This window comes from Rhinopithecus roxellana, chromosome 7 (assembly GCF_007565055.1).
Source record: "Rhinopithecus roxellana isolate Shanxi Qingling chromosome 7, ASM756505v1, whole genome shotgun sequence".
In the NCBI taxonomy this organism is placed as follows: Eukaryota; Metazoa; Chordata; class Mammalia; order Primates; family Cercopithecidae; genus Rhinopithecus; species Rhinopithecus roxellana.
Window position 1 is genome coordinate 73,336,385 of NC_044555.1, and position 22,626 is coordinate 73,359,010.

The window sequence follows — 22,626 nt, forward strand, 5'->3', positions numbered from 1 at the left end:
GCTCGTTAGTTGATGCAGTTTCTTCCTAGCCTCGATGGTCTTTACATTTTGGCATGTTTTTGCGATGGCTGGTATCGGTTGTTCCTTTCCATGTTTAGGGCTTCCTTCAGGGTCTCTTGTAAGGCAGGCCTGGTGGTGACAAAATCTCTAAGCATTTGCTTATCTGTAAAGGATTTTATTTCTCCTTCACTTATGAAACTTAGTTTGGCTGGATATGAAATTCTGGGTTTAAAATTCTTTTCTTTAAGAACGTTGAATATTGGCCCCCACTCTCTTCTGGCTTGTAGAGTTTCTGCCGAGAGATCTGCTGTTAGTCTGATGGGCTTCCCTTTGTGGGTAACCCGACCTTTCTCTCTGGCTGCCCTTAAGATTTTTTCCTTCATTTCAACTTTGGTGAATCTGGCAATTATGTGTCTTGGAGTTGCTCTTCTGGAGGAGTATCTTTGTGGCGTTCTCTGTATTTCCTGAATTTGAATGTTGGCCTGCCCTACTAGGTTGGGGAAGTTCTCCTGGATGATATCCTGAAGAGTGTTTTCCAACTTGGTTCCATTTTCCCCCTCACTTTCAGGCACCCCAATCAGACGTAGATTTGGTCTTTTTATGTAATCCCATACTTCTTGCAGGCTTTGCTCATTTCTTTTTCTTCTTTTTTCTTTTGGTTTCTCTTCTCGCTTCATTTCATTCATTTGATCTTCAATCGCTGATACTCTTTCTTCCAGTTGATCGAGTCGGTTACTGAAGCTTGTGCATTTGTCACGTATTTCTCGTGTCATGGTTTTCATCTCTGTCATTTCGTTTATGATCTTCTCTGCATTAATGAGTCTAGCTGTCAATTCTTCCACTCTTTTTTCAAGATTTTTAGTTTCTTTGCGCTGGGTACGTAATTCCTCCTTTAGCTCTGAGAAGTTTGATGGACTGAAGCCTTCTTCTCTCCTCTCGTCCAAGTCATTCTCTGACCAGCTTTGATCCGTTGCTGGCGATGGGCTGCGCTCCTTTGCAGGGGGAGATGCGCTCTTATTTTTTGAATTTCCAGCTTTTCTGCCCTGCTTCTTCCCCATCTTTGTGGTTTTATCTGTCTCTGGTCTTTGATGGTGGTGACGTACTGATGGGGTTTTGGTATAGGTGTCCTTCCTGTTTGATAGTTTTCCTTCTGACAGTCAGAAGGACTGTCTGTTGGTCTGTTGGAGATTGCTTGAGGTCCACTCCAGACCCTGTTTGCCTGGGTATCAGCAGCAGAGGTTGCCGAAGATAGAATATTGCTGAACAGCGAGTGTACCTGTCTGATTCTTCCTTTGGAAGTTTCCTCTCAGGGGTGTACTCCACCCTGTGAGGTGTGGGGTGTCAGACTGCCCCTAGTGGGGGATTTCTCCCAGCTAGGCTACTCAGGGGTCAGGGACACACCTGAGCAGGCAGTCTGTCCGTTCTTAGATCTCAACCTCCGCGTTGGGAGATCCGCGGCTCTCCCCAAAGCTGTCAGACAGAGTCGTTCGCGTCTGCACCGGCTCCCGCTACTTCCCCTGTTGGTCTTCAGCTGTGCGCTGTCCCCAGAGGTGGAGACTACAAAGACAGGCAGGCTTCCTTGAGCTGCTGTGAGCTCCACCCAGTTCGAGCTTCCCAGCGGCTTTGTTTATCTACTTAAGCCTCAGCAATGGCGGGCGCCCCTCCCCCAGCCTCGCTGCTGCCTTGCGGATAGATCGCGGCAGACTGATGTGTTAGCAGTGAGGGAGGCTTCGTGGGCGTGGGACCCTCCCGGCCAGGTGTGGGATATATTCTCCTGGTGTGCCTGTATGCTTACAGTGCAGTATTGGGGTGGGAGTTACCCGATTTTCCAGGTGTTGTGTGTCTCAGTTCCCCTGGCTAGGAAAACGGATCCCCTTCCCCCTTGCGCTTCCAGGTGAGGCGATGCCTCGCCCTGCTTCAGCTCTCGCTGGTCAGGCTGCAGCAGCTGACCAGCACCGATTGTCCGGCACTCCCTAGTGAGATGACCCCAGTACCTCAGTTGAAAATGCAGAAATCACCGGTCTTCTGTGTCACTCGCGCTGGGAGTTGGAGACTGGAGCTGTTCCTATTCGGCCATCTTGCTCCGCCCCCCAGAATAATGTCTTCTTATAAGATAGAAAGACTCTTAACTTGTAAGTGACAGACTGACGTAATAGGGATATTGAGGAAAAATATTCTAACCTATTAAGTGGCCAAGTAATTTTACTTGTGAATTCAACATTTCATTAAGTATTTCAAATGACAGCATCCAAATATATGGAATTTTACCACTTACTCTCAACCCATTACCTTCCGCTGTATGAAAACATACATCCTCCCTATTACCTGAGGCTTGTTATGATTTGCACTAGAGGGAAAAACAAGAAAAAATTCCAAAAGAAATACACTCTTTCCACCCTACAAATATTCAGTGTATTACCACAGCAGGCACATTGGTATTTGGAAATCAATCAGCTGAAGTATTTCCCAGAGATAATGAATTCTCAACCAACCAACTTTCAAATGTGTTTGGACAGAAAGACATCAGAACAAAATGGAAGAAACAAAATGGAATATTAGATTGAAAAGTTAAGAGACCTGGGTACCAGAATTGGCTCCCACTGCCACGCAGGATAATCTTAGGTACATTGGTACATACATCATATAAAATCTTTTCATTCACTTCTCTGTTAAAAACATAAAAGGGATCAGGTGCGGTGGCTCACGCCTGTAATTCTAGCACTTTGGGGGGCCCAGGCGGGCAGATCATTTGAGGTCAGTAGTTCAAGACTGGCCTGGCCAACATGGTGAAACCCTGTCTCTACTAAAAATACAAAAAGTAGGTGGACGTGGTGGTACATGCCTGTAATCCCAGCTACTCAGGAGGCTGAGGCAGGAGAATTGCTTGAACCTAGGAGACAGAGGTTGCAATGAGCCAAGATTGCACCACTGCACTCCAACCTGGGCAACAGAGCGAGACTCCATCTCAAAACAAAAACAAAAACAAAAACATAAAAGGGTCACAATAACACCTATCCTACCTGATTTACAGAAGGACTTGAAGGACTGAATAAGAGAGTACATGTTAAAAACCCTACATACACTCCAAAGTATTAGCCACATAGATTTCGGGAATTATTATTGCTACTAAATTGCATCAGCGACTTGCTTCACATAATCAATGTGAGATCTGAACATTGCAGGAAGACACTGAACAAGTACAGGGAGCCTTTGGATCACAGTGCATCATGAGGCGGCCTCAGGAGGGATCCTGGTGAATACTTTCATCAAACACGTAATTTACTGAGCACTCAACCATCTATCGGGCCTGATAAGAGACACAGGATCTAAAGACCATGGTAATACTCATTACTTTTATATAAAGTATTGAAATCAGCACTTGCTGATTTCTTCAAATAGGAAACATGGCTTTATTACCTTAATGAGGTCCTCCCTGGAGGAAAAAGTGGAGACTAAGTGATTTTCTCTGGTTCTGGTGTTGGTGATGGATACATGCAGTCGGTTCTGGGCCAGCTCGTGAGCATTGGGAGGAAGAATCGACTCCATTCCACTTCTAAAGAAAAAGCAATCTGCATCATTCACCTTTAATTATTGAACGCCCTGTAAATATTTTACAAGAGAGAATGCTGAGCTTGCCACTGTTTGTACAGAGAGTCGTCAACATTCTGTCTCCATGTACTTTTGGGCAAAATGTACTCTGTATACCTTAGTTGGGCCATGAAGTCATAACCGGGTGTTACTGCCCCAAAAGACTGCCTTCTGATTTCTTTGGCAAACTTGTAGGTAAATTGGTTACATTCCTAAAAAAAAGAAAATTAAGAAGTGACCCTATGTATCGTTATTAAAGGTGTGCAAATTCCCCACCTGGCCGGGGCCTCACCCACCACTCTCAGGCCCTTTGCAAGGTATACACTCTCAAAATTCTAATCTTTTTTGTTTTTTCCTTTGTAAAGCACCTTAAATGGCATTTGCCCCATCTGAAAAATCCTTGAAGGCTCAATCTGAATTTTAATTGAGCACATTCTTCAAAAGGTTTCCTCAGCGCAATTAACCTTCTCTCCCACACCTATTTTGTGGTCTCAGCAGCAGTTTGATTACAACCCTGCAACAAAGCTGATTACAAATGACAGCACCAGTGACAGAAATAGGAGTGGTGACGTCTATGGTTTGCACAGACTGAACCAGTCATCGGAGATTCATCTTGGGCACTGGTATTTTATAAAGTCTTTCAGCGATGCTCTGTCTACCCTGGACTGGGATCCACAGAGGTGACACTGTCAGTTCATCTTCACATCACCCTGCAAAGTGGGTATAACCATCCCACTTGACAGATAAGAAAACGGAGGATTGGAGAGTTCAAGTACCTATCCCAATATCTCACTAAAAATGAGTCTCAGAGCCAGGATTTACACCCAAGTCTCTTTTGAATTAAATAATGAATTAATTTGGCAACTAACTGGACACCACATACTTGGCTAGGCACTGGGACTTGGACAGGACAAGATACAAAGAAACTGTCCTCATGAGATTCATAAGTGCCTCCAAGAGCAGGTGACAGAGGGCTATGAGAGCCCCCACGAGGGTGTGTTTGGCTCTCATTTAGTGCAAAAAATAAATAATAACAGGTAAACTAATTTGAGAATATGAGGACATCAAGTCTCAAATTCAGGTAAATTATTCAATGTCTTAACATTGCAGAATTTCAATTAAGTGGCTATATTATTGCAGTGGTCTCTCCTCTCCCCACAAAGATATCCACATTCTAGTCCCTGGAACCTGTGACTAGGAGACCTTTGTTAAAAGGGACTTCGTAGAGCCAATTAAGGACCTTGAGATGAGGAGATAATCCTGGATGACCTGGGTAGGACCAGTGTCATCAAAAGGGTTCTTGTAAGGGAAGGAGGGAGGTAGGAGAGGTAGAGTTGGAGAGATTTGAAGATGCTGTGCTTATGGCTTTAGAAATCAAGGAAGGGGTCAGGAGCCAAGGAGTCTGGGCACCCTCCAGAAACTGGAAAAGGTAAGGAAATGGATTCTCCCCTGGAGCCTCTGGAGAGAGTGAGCAAGGACATTTTGATTTTAGCTCAGTGAGACCCTTTTAGACTTAAGACCTCCAGAGTTGGAAGATGATAAACACATGCTGTTTTAAGCCACTAAGTTGAAGGTCCTTTGCAAAGCAGCAACAGGAAATGAATATGGTGTGTGTCAACCTCCAACCTCGTGGGTTGCCAAAGGTTTCCCTCCAATTTGACACCCAGGCTGGGACTTAAACTTAAACAGGAGTTGGGCAGGGGATGAAGGTGAAAGCAGAGGATAGTAAAAACAACAGCAAGAACAACTCTGAGACGGGCACAGAGCTGAAATGCATCCCTATGGCAAGCCATAAGTAGGGCTAAGTCACATGGGGCCTTGTGATACAAGCTGAGAAACGTGGGTCACATTATCCTAAGTCAACAGACAGCCTCTGCCCCAGGGGTAATGAGGTGATCAGATATACCTTTGGGTGACATCACTCTAAGTGCTATGAGGTAGGTGGATTGTAGAGAGCTTGAACGGATATAGGCTGCAGGAAGCTCCTGGGTGAGAAATGGGGGTAGCCCCACCAAATGTATGTTCATTCTACTGAGCTAGACTACCCATCTAGCCTATTTCTTTGTACTAATTTTAGTTATATTCAATACTCTCCATAGCCCGGACCAGACTGTAAACTTATTAAAGATGGACCTATTCATCTTTGAGTTCCCCACTGAGTCTAGCACCATGGCTTCCTCGCAAATTGTGAGGGCAGAGGAAAGACTTGCAGCATTGAGTTCTTCCACATCAACGTCTAAATTTGCCTACCACTTAAAACATGCCCCGTATCAGGTGCTCCTCTTAATTATTCATGCATAAGCTCGGAACAAGATTAATTACACACGTATTTGTCACAACAGTAAAAAGCTTGAGGAACTTACATCATCAGGAAGAACCAAGCAAACACGAATCTGAGTAGGTAGAAACATTTGCTAAAAAACACTCAAGGCTATCCTACAGGTGGATTATTTCAGATGCTAAATATAAAGGAACTAAAATAACCTTAAGTCAAAGGGTTACTTTGGCTGAAAAATTATTGTGAAGAAGAACAAATGAGGATGCCCTAAGGAAACGAAGAAAATTATTTTCTACCTTCCCATGGGAGCACCAGATAAAGACATCTTTTCATCATACCAGCACCATCAGACAACACAACCCAGTCTCTCATTTAGTGCAAAAAATAAATAACAATAGGTAAACTAATCTGAGAAGAGGATGGCATCAACTCTCCAATTCAGGTAAATTATTCAATGTCTTAACATGGCAGAATTTCAGTTAAGTATAAGTGGCTGTACTATTGCAGTATTTCCAAATCAGGTTAATTCTAAATCATATAATACATTTTTTAATTTGCTGAGAATTGGAAACCAAGTCTACATAACTCCAAAGCTTAGGATTTGCCACAGCTCAAGAAAAGACTGCAGTAAAAAGGAAGAAGTAACACCCTGAGAGTCCTCTGCTTCAAAAATGAAACACAGTTATGGGAAGGAGGTAGCTTGTAATTCAAAGCATATGAATCTGCTAGTTTAGGGGGAATTTTCCCACCTCATTTATACCTTGCATGGCTTACGGTTCTCATCCTGTTTAATCTCTGCAGTTTTTAAATCAGTTTTCTAGTTCCCTGTAAATCAACCATATAAAGACAGGAAGATAAGTGGATTTCTGAATGATTGGCCTCAAATCTAGCTTCCCTTTGATAAGCAGCTCACAAAAGATCTGAAATGAGATTTTGATGATTAAAATTGCATAGTTTTAGAATTTTAAATGTGACTGAAATTCATTCTTGGGCATGAGGGTGTTAAATTATTATTTCATTATTGTTCAAAGCTGCTAAAGTATGTAATGATTAACAAATATAATATCCTCCAACTACAGAATCCAGCTCTCACAGTCAGTAAATGATTGATCACTGTCTGGATAGCAGAAAACAGATTTTTAAAACATAGATTGCATTAAATAAAATACTGAACGAAGACTTATTTGTATTACTTCTGGATAAATTGCTTGGAACTCACAGCTTCCTCTTACTGTGAGAATTAAAAAAGAATTAAATTCCTATACCATTCCACTTAATAGAAATTGCATGCCCACATTTTAATTTATATATCTATTTCTATGTAGCAGTGAGTAGAGACTTGTTGCCCACATGTTCAAGGCCTTGAAAACAGGCCCCATGCTCTTCTCATCATAGAAAGAAGAAATATCCTTTGCTTGAAAGGAACAGAGCTGGAATCTTAAGGATAAATAAAAACTCAAGAGTAATATGTCATTTTATTTCCTTATTTCACTATCACCCAAAATAATCTTTCCCACAACCAGAGCACAGATCCCTAATAATTACATCTTAAAAGAAAAGTCCTAATCCTTTCTGTTTCCAAGCAAAGGATTAATTCTCTGCCGTGTTAACTTAGTAGAGTCAATGCTCATGTTTGCCTTTGGGTCTTAATTTCTTGATGAGCAACACAGTCTAAGTTACTACTTAATTACCTCTATTTTTTCTGGTGCAGTTAGCAGAACAGAAGCAACCAAGGATCCCGCAGACGCCCCAGCGAAAGCTTTGACATCCTTCAGAAGTTTTTTGCCATGTCTGCAAAGTGCAGATGCTGCCCCCAAGTGGTAAATGCCCAGAAATCCACACGCTGCAAATGACAGGTTGATGTGCTTCATTCTAGCTGCAGCACTGGCAATACAAAAAGCAAAAATGCTGTAAGTTGGAATAGTTTATCCCACGTACTGTGTAGTCTTATGTTGATCATCGTTCCAAGGCTTTCTTCTAACATCATTCTCTGTTTTAAGCACAGTGGTTTCAATTAATTCTAATTAAACACAAGAATATTTCAAGGAAATCTTTTCTTTCCCTCCTCACCTTGACCCAAGTCATACATTAAAAACAAAGAAACAAACAAAAAAAAACCCCAACATTCCACATTTATTCGGTACATAGATTACGCAATCTACGATTTAATTACTTGGCAAGAAACAGATGTATACATTCCAATTGGCAAGGGCATTTGGTCTTTTCTCTTGACCCTTTGAAACGTTTTGCAGGGTGGGGGGGGGCACTACCATTATGAAACAGAAAATTATTAGAGACCGTATCAAATTCCAAATGAACAATATATTTGTTCTTGGTAAGTGTATCAGAAAATTTCAAATATAGTTCCCTACTCCCGTTCCCCATTTCTATTATGAGCACCCATATTTTTATGAACGCCAATACAATCACTCAGTAACGCAATAAGCAATCACTCAACAATGCAATACATTTCTTTGCCAAGTATCTGAAGACTAACTGAGGTCATGACTGGCGAAGGCAATTTAAGGCTCCATGAAATGTCAGCCACGCCACTTTATACTTGGAACACATCTAAATAGAAAATTGTGTTTTCCTATGCCTCAGTGCGCACTACTTGCCCACGTGAATGAAATTGTGCCTCCACAAGGCTGTCCATTCTGAAGGCCTCAGGGTTTCCTTGGGGGCCCGAGGGCCCCATTCAGGGACCCCAAGATGAGGCACATTGCAGGGCCTCGAATTTAGGGACCTAAGACCGCCTGTTCCTGATGCACCCGGCCAGGCCCTGTGAGGGCAGGAGGCTCGGCCGCCGCAGGCTGCGCTGGCGTCCGCGTAGACTGAATCCCAGTCAACGATCCGGGGGCGAGCCCCAGTTTTGATTCCACTTCTGCAAATGGGGATGGGAAGAGGTTTGGGTGCTCAGCATCTAGGCGGCCAGGCCCAGCCAGCACAGGCACAGTGCCCTCCGGCGGCTTGGAGGCCGGCGGAGCCGGGGTGGTCCCCGTATCAGTCCCGCAGGAGCACACCCTTGCTGGACCCCAGGGCTCCGTACCAATGCAGCCCCGGGACACTTCCTTGTTGAACGAGTCCCTTTAAGCAGATGGCGGGGCCCGACCGTCATTCAACGCCCTTCCGCCAACAAGGCAGAGCTACGCTCTACGCAACCCCGCCCATGAAAGTCCTGCGGCAGGGGTCGGTACCGCCTCCCGCGCAGGCATGTGACGTCATCGCGCCGACGCAGGCGTCCGCTCGGCCCCGCCTGCTCTATTTAAACTTCTGGATTCAAGATGGCCGCTAGACCGGAGCGTGCTCTCGCGCAGGCAAGACTTACTCGTTTAGAGTCATGTTATCTTCGAGTATCTAGAGAGACATTTTAACCCACGCCCTAGGGAGGCGTTGTAATCCCTGCGTATCTTTTAACGCTACTTGGCCCTCACCTGCGAACCTACTGTTCTTTAATAATCCTCATTTTCTGTGCCCCGGAAGTGCCTTCTCCTCTTCGCGTCTGTTTTCCGGAAGTGGTTCTTCTCCCTCTCCACCCTTGCGCCCGCTTGGGCAGTCCAGCTGTCCCTAGGGCCGACTCCAGCGGCTATTTGTCGGCTGAACATCCTGCAGTTTTTCAAGGCGTGCCTTTGGTTTTTTTAAGAAGTGCTATCTAAAGGAAAGGCTGGACTATGGCTCTGGGGAACTTTCATATCCTCAGTTGACCTTAGGCTGTGTGACCTTGAGCAGGTGGCATAACCTGAGTTTTCCGCGTGTCCTATGTGCAGATTGAGATGATAAAATGAGAGGGCTAAATCGGAAAGCTCTTTCCACATAGCGGGCCGTTAGCATGTGGCCATTTTGTCCTCTGGCACCACTGGCTCAGACTTAAGCAGCTTCACTGACCACCAAGATTGCATGCCATGCCCACCAAGATTTAAAGGACTCTGATAATTGTTTCTCTCCTCAAACAGTGTTTTCCCTCTCTAATCTTAATAAGCAAGCCTGGAGGAATCTCTGACTTGTGATTGAAGGCTCTCCAGGTCCCCTGGTTTAAGGGCAGGCAGAGATTTATTTTCTCTGAGGCTACAAAGGAGCATCTGGGAGATGAGAGAATTCTTCTACCTTAGGCAAAACAGAGAGGAGCGGTGGAGCTCTCCAAGTTGCCTCTGGCTTGAACTTTTTCTTTCTCTTTTGGTGTGTCGTCTCTGGCCAACAACACCTGTGAGTCCTTGATTTGGCGATTAGGGAAGATGTTTTTAATTCACATAACTATTCTTTAGAGAAAATTGATCCTGAAAACACCTTATTGCCTGATCATAGAATGACTGCATTACTCAGAATTCTTTACCTCCACTGGAATTTAGTTAAGGGAAGGCCCAACGTACATTAGGAAAATACAGGCACACTCCAGTCTTTAAACCTTCCACAATCCTCTAACTCTTTAAGGTCGAGTGTGATCCTCCCCAGAACTGCATCTTCCAGGAAGTTCATGAGAAGGGAAGGATCCCAGGTCCCATCCCTGATCTCCTGAATCGGCATCTGCATTTTAACAGAATCCTGAAGCAGTGGTCTAACTCCTTTGGTTGTGGTATGGTTTGAATGTATACCTCCAAAATTCACATATTGAAATACCCCCAAGGTGATAGTATTAGGAGGCGGGGCCTTTGGGAGTTAATTAAGTCATGAGGGTGTAGCCCTTATGAATGGGATTAGTACTCTTAGAAAAGGGACCCCAGAGAGGTCTCTTTCCACCATGTAAGGATAAAAGTACAAGGAGAAGATGGTAGTCTGCAAACTGGAAAAGGGACCTCCTCAGAACCTGACCGTCTTGGCATCTTGATCTCAGACTTCCATTTTCCAGAACTGTGGGAAATAAATTTCTTTTATAAACACTCAGTCAATGCTACTTTATTATAGCAGCCTGAATGGATTAAGACAGGTGGTCTGGTTTAAAGAGATGTGTTGGCATCAGAAGTTTAAGGAGAAACTAGATTCACAGAACCAGAATCTGGGATGCTGTTTACAGAGCAAGTATTTCCTGCATTTGGACACTGTCGGCAGGTCGATTCAGGAGACAGACGAAAACTTTATCACCGGGCAGGCTGGATGAACACCACAACTTTAAGATCTTTCACTTAAAGGAAAGATAAGGGCATCCACTATTTCTACACCTGGCTGGCAGAGTGAGAACTCACCAAGGGTAAGTCTCTTTGGAGCAGCAAAATGCTCCATAATTTAACTCTTAAAATTTTAAACTAGTATTTCCTCCTTACTCCCCTCTGTCTCGTATCGTATCTCCATGTAACTAGTTAAAAGTTCAGCTCCCAGCTGGGTGAGGTGGCATGTGCCTGTAGTCTCAGCCACTCAGGAAGCTGAGGTGGGAGGATTGCTTGAACCTAGGAGTTCATCTTCAGCCAGGACAGTGAGACTTCATCTCTAAAGAAAAAACAAAAGACAAAAAAAGTTCAGCTTTCTAATGTAAGGAAGAATGTCATATTCATTCACATTTGTCTTTGTCATCTCATCACCAAGCCTAGCACTTGGCATATAGTATATGATCAATAAATATTTGTTTTGGATGTTGGATTTATGTAAATTACCATTGTGATCTGAATATATAGTAATGTAATTGCCCTTTAAAACGTTTTTTTCTGTGATTAATTTGCTTATTTTTGCTCATCTGTTTTCCTTAGTAATTTAGTTTCAAACAGGTTTGTTTATTTAGCTATTTATCATATAATTATTAAGCATCTGTTGTATAGCAAGTGTTACATTGATATAGGTCATACATAGTTGAAAGAATTCAGCCCTTATCAGGGATGCAGAGTCCAGTGGGTAGGAAGACATCTGATGTGTAATTACAGAAGTGTGATGATTTGGTATTGCAAAGCCATACACAGATGCCCTGGTTGTGCACACCAGCTACGGAGTAGGAAACCTTTAGCTCTGGGAGGTGCCTGCAGTAGCACCCAGCACAGAAACAAAATGCCCCAGCTTTCCTCTCCAGTGCTCCCTCCCAGGAGGTTTTATTCTGTATCTCATACAGGAGGAGAAATCGACATGGATAAGGAATGCTTGTCCACACCTCTGCTCCAGGGAAAGGACCGTATCTCAGAATCTTTGAGTCTGATCAGTTCTTTCAGTCTACTCTCCTTGTGGTGTTATTTCATTTTCCAGTCTTGGCTTTTTTTGTTTTTTTTCTGTTTTTTTTTTTTTTTTTTTTTTTTTTTTTTTTGAGACAGAGTTTTGCTCTTGCTGCCCAGGCTAGAGTGCAATGGCACCATCTCGGCTCACTGCAACCTTCGCCTTCCGGGTTTAAGTGATTCTCCTGCCTCAGTTTCCTGAGTAGCTGGGATTACAGGCATGTGCCACCAAGCCCTGCTAATTTTGTATTTTTAGTAGCGACATGTTGGTCAGGCTGGTCTTGAACTCCCGACCTCAGGTGATCTGCCTGCCTTGGTCTCCCAAAGTGCTGGAATTACAGGCGTGAGCCACTGCTCTGGCCGGCATCTTAACACCTTAATACCTCTTGTCGGTCAACGTTACAAGTGATTTGGTTTTTTTTTTAAAAAAAACAAAACAAATCTCTTGTCATGTGTATTCAATATGCTTAGTTTATTCTGCCTCCTGCTTGATAACTGCTCTTCTTTGTCACTTCCTCCCCATATCTTGCAAACTGATCCCAATGAACTGTGCAGCTTAGATACATGCACTTTAATTTCAGGCGAGTGTGACCACACTGCTGGAGCACTGCCCTTTCCATGGGGGCTTCACAGTAATAACTCAAGATACCATGCCCTCTCTGCCTAGTTTAAGCAATATCTTGTCTTGAGACCACCGTGGAGTTCAGAGAAAGGAACTTTTGCAATCTTGGAGTAGAATTCCCCATCCGAAACCATGGAAAGAGGGGCTACTTCTTTCCCATAGATCACCATCTCTAGGAACACAGTGAACCCGGGAGGTGGAGCTTGTGGTGAGCCGAGATGGCTGAGAATGAGGTAGAGAGACACACACACACACACACACAGAGAGAGAGAGAGAGAGAGAGAGGAGAGAGAGAGAGGAGAGAGAGAGGAGAGAGAGAGAGAGAGAGAGAGACACCTAGGTATGGTTGCAACTCTTGAACCTGTGGATGCAAATGTAATATTATACATTGAACTGAAAAATAGAGATGGTAAGGATTTCCTGAGTATTTCTGTTATTGTATTAGAATTCCTTAGTTACAGTGCTTGTAACTGGTATTCTAGATAAGTATAAGATACAGCAGATAAGCTTTCAAAGGTTTCATGCATAAACAATGCATTTTATATTCCTGACTCGCTTTCCCCACTGCACCTACCCTTTTGTATTTGTTTAGTTAGCATTGAGTTTGTAAAGCTTGCAAATCAAATCATTCTTACTAATATAAGTGCTTTTTACGTTTCACATGGCTCTTTTCCGTTAGAAATATGCTATAAAAACTGACTGCTTAAAGGAACACTGGGTAAATTCTTTCTAAATGTAATAATATATTTTCAAAAAATGTGAATTATATATATACTATATTATATATATTACATTATTACATATTTCTGTTATACATATGTTTACATATTCATATAAAACAAAATAAGACTTTTCTTTGATAACGTTTGTGTTTTAGTCTGTTCAGACTGCTATAACAAAATACCCAGAACTGGGTGGCTAATAAACAATAGAAATGTGTTTCTCACAGTTGTAGAAGATGAACGTTCCAAGATAAGTCACTAGCAGATGGTGTGTGTTGAGTCCCTATTTCCTGGTTCATAGATGACACCTTTTTCCCTGTCCTCACATGGTGGAGGGGGCAAGGAAGCTCTCTGTGGCCACTTTGATAAGGGCACTAAACCCATTCATGAGGCTCCACCCTCAGGACCTCCTCCCCTCCCAAAGACCCCACATCCGAACACCATCACCGTGGGGGATAGGATTCAACAAATACATTTTTGGGATGGGACACAAACATTCAGAACATAGCAATCTGAAAATATAATTCAAAATAGCCATCCTTTAGAAATATAATTTATTTGTGACTCAGTATATCTGATAATATATGATAATCTTTAGGTCTTTCAACATGATGTTGAAACTAAATATCAAACTATTTCTATTAAAGAGTAACATTTTAAAAATGTGACATTTATTTTATAAGCTTCATTTTAATTTAATATCTGAAGGGTTCCAAATGTAATATTATGCATTGAGCTGAAAAACAGAGATAGTAAAGCAGGTGAGCTTTCAGAGTTTTCATACTTAAATGATGTATTTTATAGAAAACAGGTTCAGATCCTTGATAGCCAGGTGGTGAGTATGTGGTAACAAATGTACACATAATCCTAAATACTTTTTAAAATCCCAATCAAAGAAAACCTGTATTCTCTGCTCTGTGTACTTCATTGCAAAGCAACTGTACAGTGGACATGGCTGCTAGGGGTCCACCAATTGTGCAGACATAAATACTGCTTTCTAGCCTTCAAATATTTTTGTTATCATGGAGCTGATTATTAAGGAAATAATATAAGTAATATTGTTGGGTGACAGGTGGACAGCTTCAGTGCCTTATGCTCCATCAAATTCACCAAAATGCTGTGTTTTAATTTGGACTACAAGATCTAGTCATTATTGGTGCTTTATCAAAATAAACACCCTAACTACTAAAACATTTAATTATCTAATCACCTCATTTCAAAGAGACAAAATAAGGATTTTGGTCTATTCTTTGTTAGTAAAATGCCTTGCTTTCCTGAGCATCCACTCCTATTACTAGAATCTTATTATTAATATTTACTACACTTATTGTCTGCCCACTCCTTGCCATTCCTTTATAAACACTGTCTCATATCACTTGTACAATGTTAAAAGATAGAAATATATGGGCCAGGCGCGGTGGCTCATGGTTGTAATCCTAGCACTTTGGGAGGCCGACGCAGGTGAATCACATGAGGTTGGGAATTCGAGACCAGCCTGACCAGCATGGAGAAACCCCGTCTCTACTAAAAATACAAAATTAGCCAGGCATGGTGGCATGTGTCTGTAATCCCAGCTACTCAGGAGGCTGAGGCAGGAGAATCTCTTGAACCCGGGAGGTGGAGCTTGTGGTGAGCCGAGATGGCACCATTGCTCTCTAGCCTGGGCAACAAGAGTGAAACTCTGTCTCAAAAAAAGAAAAAAAAAAAAAAAAGATAGAAATATATAATAGATGACCCCCCAAAAAAGAGAAATATATAATAAAGTTTAAGGTAGCCTTTCTATATCTTTGCAGAGGTTATAAGGCCAGGTTGCCCTGCTCTAAAGCCTGTGCGCAAATTAGTGAAATACTAAGCTCTTATTATGTGCCAAGCTTTGTGTTACTCGGCTACTATGAGTCTCAGAATCTTTCTTCCTTTAATTCTTTCTAGGGTCAGAATTTGTGATTGGTATTCATATTTGGATATTTATAATTTGAAAATGGTAAAAGTCTTAATAGATGTTATATATGAGTTTATTTATAGCATTTAAAGAACTTGTTCACGTCTTGAAAAGAAAAGTAAAGCAAGCCTAGCAATTAATTAAAACTACCCTTCTCTATTGGTCATTTGCAGCAGTAACTCTTTTTTATGTCTCCTTTTCCTGGAAGCTATGTCATAAAGTAGGTGATTGTAAAACAAACATAATTTCCATTAGGAGCAATGTTATAAAAGGGGATTATGTTATTGGCTAAGGTCTTAACTACAAATAAATTATGTATCTATTCATTTGTCTTCACACCTTTGCTGTCATTAGATAAACTTTTTGTCTAATATATGAAAAGAGCTGGGCTAGGCATTAAAAATATATTTTAAAAGAATCTTAAGATAAACTGTTCCTTTAGTTCACTGTATTTTCTTGCTCCAATGTCCTTTCACACTTCTGTGTCCCATTAAGCCCTACTTTTTCTTCAAGGCCTAAATCAAACTCTACTTGTGGAGTTACAACCACCTCTGTTAATCTTTGCCATACCCTCATCTTTGTTACTGTGTGTACGTTATTGCTGTAGCATCTCTGACCATTTATTTCAGTTATAAATATGCTTGCCACTGCTCTTTAGTTTCAGAGTTCATTTGGAGCAGGGACTATGACTTGTACTTTTTGGCTTTCTCCTGCACACAGAAGTTAGCTAAAGCATAGTAAATGAGTAAATGTTTTTAATAAGAATCTTTAAACTGGGCTGGGCACAGTGGCTCACACCTGTGATCCCAGCACTTCGAGAGGCCAAGGTGGGCAGATCACCTGAGGTCAGGAGTTCAAGACCAGCCTGGACAACATGGTGAAACTCCGTCTCTACTTAAAATACAAAAATTAGCCAGGCATGGTGGCAGTTTCCTGTCATCCCAGCTTCTCGGGAGGCTGAGGCAGGAGAATTGCTAGAATCTGGGAGGTGGAGGTTGCAGTGAGCCGAGATTGCACCGTTGCACTCCAGCCTGGGTGACAGAGTGAGATTCCATCTAAAAAAAAAAAAAAAAAAAAAAAAAAAAAAAAAAAAAAAAAAAAAATCTTTAAACTGCATGTTTCAGATATCTAACTAGCTTTAGCAGAGGAAAATATGCTACTTGGAATAATCAAGGAGCTGGAGGTAGTGCTAACTGCAGATATGGCTCGGTCAGGCACTCAGTGAATGCTGTTAGGGCCATGTATTAGTCTGTTCTCACGCTGCTCTAAAGAAATACCTGCGACTGGGTAATTTTTAACGGCAAGAGGTTTAATTGACTCACAGTTCCACATGGCTGGGAAGGCCTCAGAAAACTTATAATCATGGCAGAAGGGGAAGCAGGCACCTTCTTCACAAGGCAGCAGGAGAGAGAGAAGTGAGTGAAGGGGGAAGAGGTCCTTATAAAACCATCAGATCTCATGGGAACTCACTTATTATCATGAGAACAGCATGGGGGAAACTGCCGCTATGATCCAATCACCTCCCTCCCTTGACACATGGGGATTATGGGTCCCTCCCTCAACAGGTGGGAATTACAATTTCAGATAAGATTTGAGTGGGAACATAGAGCCAAACCATATCAGGCCACCATTTTGCCACTTCCTCTCTATGTTTCTTTTCTTAGTCTCATTCTTCAGGCAGCCCCACATCTTCTTAGCTTATCAGTGGAGAAGTCCTTTTATCATTATCTCCCTCCCAAATTTAGAAAAAGACTCCTGTTGATTCTGTTTTTATTACATGCATGTCCTTGCAATAATCAATGTGAACAAGAAATTATGATACATGACGGTTTGAGCCCATGATGAGATGAGCATGAACTGTGCAGACAGTGGGTAAGTGTGAATGGATGCACTGCAAGTCCAGAGACAGTTGGGTGGGGAAGCCCTCCTAGGAAGAGGCTTGGCAGACTCGATCCACCTGCCCACTGCAGTATTTGATAAATATTTGTTGAATTCAATGAAAGCAAAAAGGCAGCTGTAATCTCATAAAATGGGACAATTTGCTTTACTCCTTTTGATACATAAAACTAGATAGTACATATCTAATTGGCACACATTCCTTCAAGAATAGGAACACAAGTATGATGTTTATTACAATGAAAAGTTAGTTGCAATATTAGATATATTCAAATGAACAGCATGTTACTTGGCATCAATATTGTCCAGCATTGAATTAACTATAGGGTTACTTGGCTTCTTTGAATTTCATGGGCTATTTTGGATGTGAGAGGGAGCATAAGACTTGCTCACCAAGTCAGTGTAAATGGATGATGTTTCACTGTGATAAATTTCCCCGTATGGAGCTGTGCTACTTAGAGTGGTGGCAAGAATCTTATCTTACACATAGGATGAAAGTAGATGCTAAGTAAATGTTTGTTTTTGACATCAGTGACAATAATGATAATGCTTTTCTGCCAAAAATTTTTAAGGAGTAGGAGGAGATCCCAAGGTTCTCTCCATCATCTCTTACTTTAGAACATAGCATCATAAGGCATTTTGAAAAAGAGAATAGTCACCATTTAGTGGACATCTTTTAAGGTATCATATTTTGTGTTAGAGCCATAAATAAATATGCTATTGACATAAACTTTCAAAAATGTTGTTTACAACAACTTCACTAAATTTCTAACAAAAGTAACATAATATCCCAAACCATACAGATACATTCCCTATTTGGAAGACTACAAAAAGAATAGGTAAAATGGATCAGGCGTCTGAGCTAGAAGTTACAGTGAAATTCCGAAAGGGCCCTGGCTGACATGTAGAAGGTGGCTCTAGTTTCTTTTTTTTTTTTTTTTTTTGAGACGGAGTCTTGCTCTGTCGCCCAGGCTGGAGTGGTGCAGTGGCCAGATCTCAGCTCACTGCAAGCTCCGCCTCCCGGGTTCACGCCATTCTCCTGCCTCAGCCTCCGGAGTAGCTGGGACTACAGGCGCCCGCCACCTCGCCCGGCTAGTTTTTTGTACTTTTTAGTAGAGACGGGGTTTCACCATGTTAGCCAGGATGGACTCGATCTCCTGACCTCGTGATCCGCCCATCTCGGCCTCCCAAAGTGCTGGGATTACAGGCTTGAGCCACCGCGCCCGGCCATGGTGGCTCTAGTTTCAAGCTCTCTTATTATGACTTGAATTCTCAGAAAACCAGCAGAGAAGTGGGGGATAATAGAACCCAATAATATGTGGGATAATATTTGTTGAATTGTATGAATTGATTCTATCATTCCTGGGGAAAAAATTCCCAAGTTCTAGTGAACTGTCATCGATTCCTGTAAGCAGCTAAATTTAAAATAATGAAAACACAGGATTCACCCTCTGTGAAGGAAAGAGATGACAAGTTCAAAGTCATTCCAACAGTATTAATTACATGGGAAAGCCTATCCCCAGGTATACCCGCCTAAGATGTGTTTTGCATTTTTAAAATTCCCAAATGGAGGCTGGAGAGTCCTATTTATATTGTCCTTTTAAGCACCAAGCTTTCTTTCCTATATTTTATTCTCTCTCCTCATCTTGAGGGAGCATGATCCCACTCTTAAGATGCGTTAGAAATGCCATATTAAGACAGTAAACCTTTCATAATATAAACATTTGAGTACCCACATAGCACCTTCACATCTCACTTAAAAAGCAACAGTAGAAGCCGGGCACGGTGGCTCACGCCTGTAATCCCAGTACTTTGGAAGGCTGAGGCAGGCAGATCACTTGAGGTCAGTAGTTCAAGACCAGCCTGGCCATCATGGTGAAACCCCATCTCTACTAAAAATACAAAAAAATTAGCTGGGCTTAGTGGCAGGTGCCTGTAATCCCAGCTACTTGGGAGGCTGAGGCAGGGGAATCGCTTGAACCCGGGAGGCAGAGGTTGCAGTAAGCCAAGATCACTCCTCTGCACTTCAGCCCGAGCGACAGAGTGACGTCTCAAAAACAAAACAAAACAAGACAAAAAACAAAAAGCAACTGTAAGAAGCAGAACACATCATAAATATACCATAAGGTTTAGGTTCTTCAAAAGGCTCTTTATCATTCTGGAATTTGGTTTTCCTGTATCTTCATGTATATCTACACCAAACTTTAGAAAATTCACTGCGCACCAAAGATGAGGACATTTTTCTAGTTTTATCAGATAAAATAATTCAGATTCTGTAGGGTATAGAAACATTTATAAGATAATACTTTAAAGAGGAGTGAGCTTCATTTCACCATTCTGTGAACCTAGGCAAAAGTTACATTCACTTCTGTTGGAAAAGAAACTGAAATGACATTTTTGCTTAATTGTTAAAAGAGAAGTACCTTCTGTTAATGCGGACAAACACATTGGTTCAATGACCCCAATTTTACTTATACTTAACATCCACCCAAACTGTATTTTCATTAACTGTTGATGTGATTGTTGAAAGTGCAAGTCATTTTCCATCACTTACATGTTTTCAAATATCTTTTCTTTTTTTACTTTCTATACTCATTTTGTTTTTTACTTTGTATACTAGAATGGCAAATGATTATGCTGTATGCAACACAAAACCTCTCTGTATGTACTTTTAATTCCTATTTTGTGTTTTTAGAGGAAAGAGTGTTAAGTTTATGGTTTTTTAAATTTACTTAACACACACTTGCGTGGTGTTTACTGTGTGTGTCTTCTAACCACCTTACAGATACCAATACATTTAATCATCTTAATAATGCTGTGAGGTATGTACTGCACTGGCACTGGCATTTTAAGGGTGGCTAAATGATCTACAAAGAGACTAAGTAACCTTCTCAAGATCACACATTTGATCAGTAGCAGAGCCAGGATTAATTTCTTCACCATTTTGCCATGGTGCCTCCCCAGTGCCAAAGTCAAAAGTCGCAAAGTAGACCCATATTCACAGGCTGTTTATGGCAGGCATTTTCATAGAGACACTGATAAGTGAATTGAGAAATGAGGCTGTCCAGCTGTACCCCAGCAGCATCTTGAGAGGTTCATCCTCCTCTACCAAACTATTAAATGTTGAGTTACCAAGACTTACACTTGGGGTCTATTTCCTTGTGCCAACTAGGGGACACCATTCCTGCCTGAAGCTTTGGTGCAGTCTCTCGGCCTACGGCCTCCACATCAGGTAGTGTGATAACATGAGGACTCCTAATTTGGACTGCCTACTTATGCGTAGGAACCAACTCAGGATATAACTCAGGGAAAGCCCCTGCCTAGGTGAAGGGGGAAAGCCCCTGCCTAGGTGAAGGGGGAAAGCCCATCCTGCCCACTAGCACAGTCACGGTGTGGGAGAAGGAAAAAGGGGTACAAGGTAGAAAATTAATGTGCTTCTTCTGTCATCTTCATGGTTCTATGTTGGGAGTGCTCTTGTAGACACACACAGGAAGGTAAAGGGCATGCCTGTTTTCCCACGCGTGGCCTTGGGGAGCTATAATACTCTAGTACAGTGGTTCTTAATTCTGCTGCTTTTGATGAGTTTAGGATGGAGCTGAGGCATCAATATGATTTTGGTGGTGGGGAGTCGGTGGGGTGGGGGTGGGGGGCTGGAGTTGAGGGGACCTCTCAGGTGAATCTAATGTATAGCTAGGGTTGAGAACCACTATTCTTAGAGAAGTTCTCTGGTTGGTCAACATGGCACCAGGGCTGTAATGCAGGTTTGGGAGAGGGATATGCCTAGATCCTGAGCTAACATAAGCAGCCTGGTGATCAAGGGATCTGGAAGATTCTGCACACCCTGATGAGGAGTGACAGAATGGCTGAGTGAATCCAGGCTGACCTGAGATGGGGATGCAGTCCTGGGGATAAAGAGAACGGAGGCAAGACCAGGGCCATGGAGTCCAGCATCAGGAACATAGCTGGTGCCACACGTGCCAGGTGCAGCCTCAGGGAATGCCAGTCCAGGAACCACCCAGACCAACAGAGATAGCACAGAGCCTTCTGGTACTTGATCAGACCTCCCATTTCTTCCCCACAAAGTCCTAGGAACAGTGCTGGATATACCATTTGCACGGTCCAGTGCAAAAGGGAAATGAAGAACCTGTGCACAAAAAGCAGGAAAAAAATTGCCATTACTAGGTTTTTCCTTACTTCTGTGGCCTATCTCCCTCAATTTGTTAAAGAGTTTTAAATTTGCTATTTAATGTCTAAGAAAAAATTGTAAATAATTAATATGAAACTTCACCACTCATGTTTATATTGCATGATGCCAGTTTTAAAGACAAATATCAGAGCATTTAAGTAGGATGTGGGATTATCACAATCACACAGCCCATGTTTTATAGCCTGCACATGCACATGCTTTTCATTCTTTCCTGAATAGTGAGGATGCTTTGCAAAACTAGCCCAACTTTTCTGATTCCACTTCTTGATATGCACACATTGCACCAATACTTTCCACCTGCTGAGTGAGGAAGGCCTGAAAGGAAAAGAACATGGGCTTCTCTGTCTTTTGCTTTCCTCTGTGTCATCATTTTGAGCTTAAGTGGCTGGCCAATCCAGAAGATGACATGGGTAGGTAGGAAAGGTTTTAACAGGCTTCCTTGGTCACATGTGTTTCTTAGTATACATTTGCTTTCTCTCTGCTTTCGAAGAAAATTCTGGTTCAAATGGGAAAATGTGGCATCCGAGGCTGGCAGCATTTCTTCTAACTCAACCATGAGTATAGCACTGTCCTTTTGTACTTGCTTTGAGACTATGTGATCTCCCATGCTTTGTGGGTCTGTTGTTCTTCTGTGCTCATGAAACATCACAGACCCTATGTGTACGACGCAGGCGGCTGAGAACAGCAGATGTACACATTGCCAGTATCTGCTCTGCTCATGTTTATACATCAGTGTCCCATCAGATGTCCGTTAGAAAACACAAGTTCAAATATAAAATTACTACAGATCTCAAGACGGACACAGTGGAGCATTAATCCAAGTATGGGGTCCTTCTGAGCATGGCATCCTTCTGAGCATGAGCCCTGTCTGACTGTGCCAGCTACCTCCCCATGAATCTGGTCCTGCTCAGGGATGCTTTCCAGTATTCCCAGTTAACATCTCACAGAAAATGGGGAGAGAAGAAACTCTGCTCTGCATGAGATGAGACTGTTGTGATTATTAGATACTAGTCATAACATGAAAGAACAAAATAATTAACTCTCGGCTATTTGTGTAAAGTTTCTGTTCCTGAGATTCATTTTCTTAGCTAAGACTGCTTTGGTTGCTGAGAGAAAAAGCAGAAATTATATGTGGATAAAGAAAATTACTGTTAGAATATACTTGCTAAAAAAGTAGATATTAAGTGTTCTTGTCACAAAAAAATGATAAGTATAGAGATAAGACATGTTAATTAAGTTGATGTGGCAT

General features: G+C 42.1%; 1 protein-coding gene across 6 annotated transcripts in view; it reads right to left on the bottom strand.

Moving 5' to 3' along the window:
• The window catches only part of PNPLA4 (patatin like phospholipase domain containing 4), a 98,899-nt gene extending 89,826 nt beyond the window's left edge, over positions 1 to 9,073 (bottom strand). For 5 of the 6 annotated variants that reach the window (XM_030934696.1, XM_030934693.1, XM_030934695.1 and 2 more), the window contains exons 1-4: positions 8,916 to 9,064; positions 7,558 to 7,750; positions 3,706 to 3,800; positions 3,418 to 3,553 (exon numbers count right to left, since the gene is read on the bottom strand). In XM_030934696.1, the coding sequence (XP_030790556.1) occupies positions 3,418 to 3,553; positions 3,706 to 3,800; positions 7,558 to 7,737 (411 nt within the window). In that variant the 5' untranslated portion in view covers positions 7,738 to 7,750; positions 8,916 to 9,064. Of the gene's footprint in view, positions 1 to 3,417; positions 3,554 to 3,705; positions 3,801 to 7,557; positions 7,751 to 8,915 lie in introns of all 6 variants that reach the window. The other variant, XM_010353842.2, reaches the window with a different exon arrangement.
• Between the last annotated feature and the right edge of the window lie 13,553 nt (positions 9,074 to 22,626).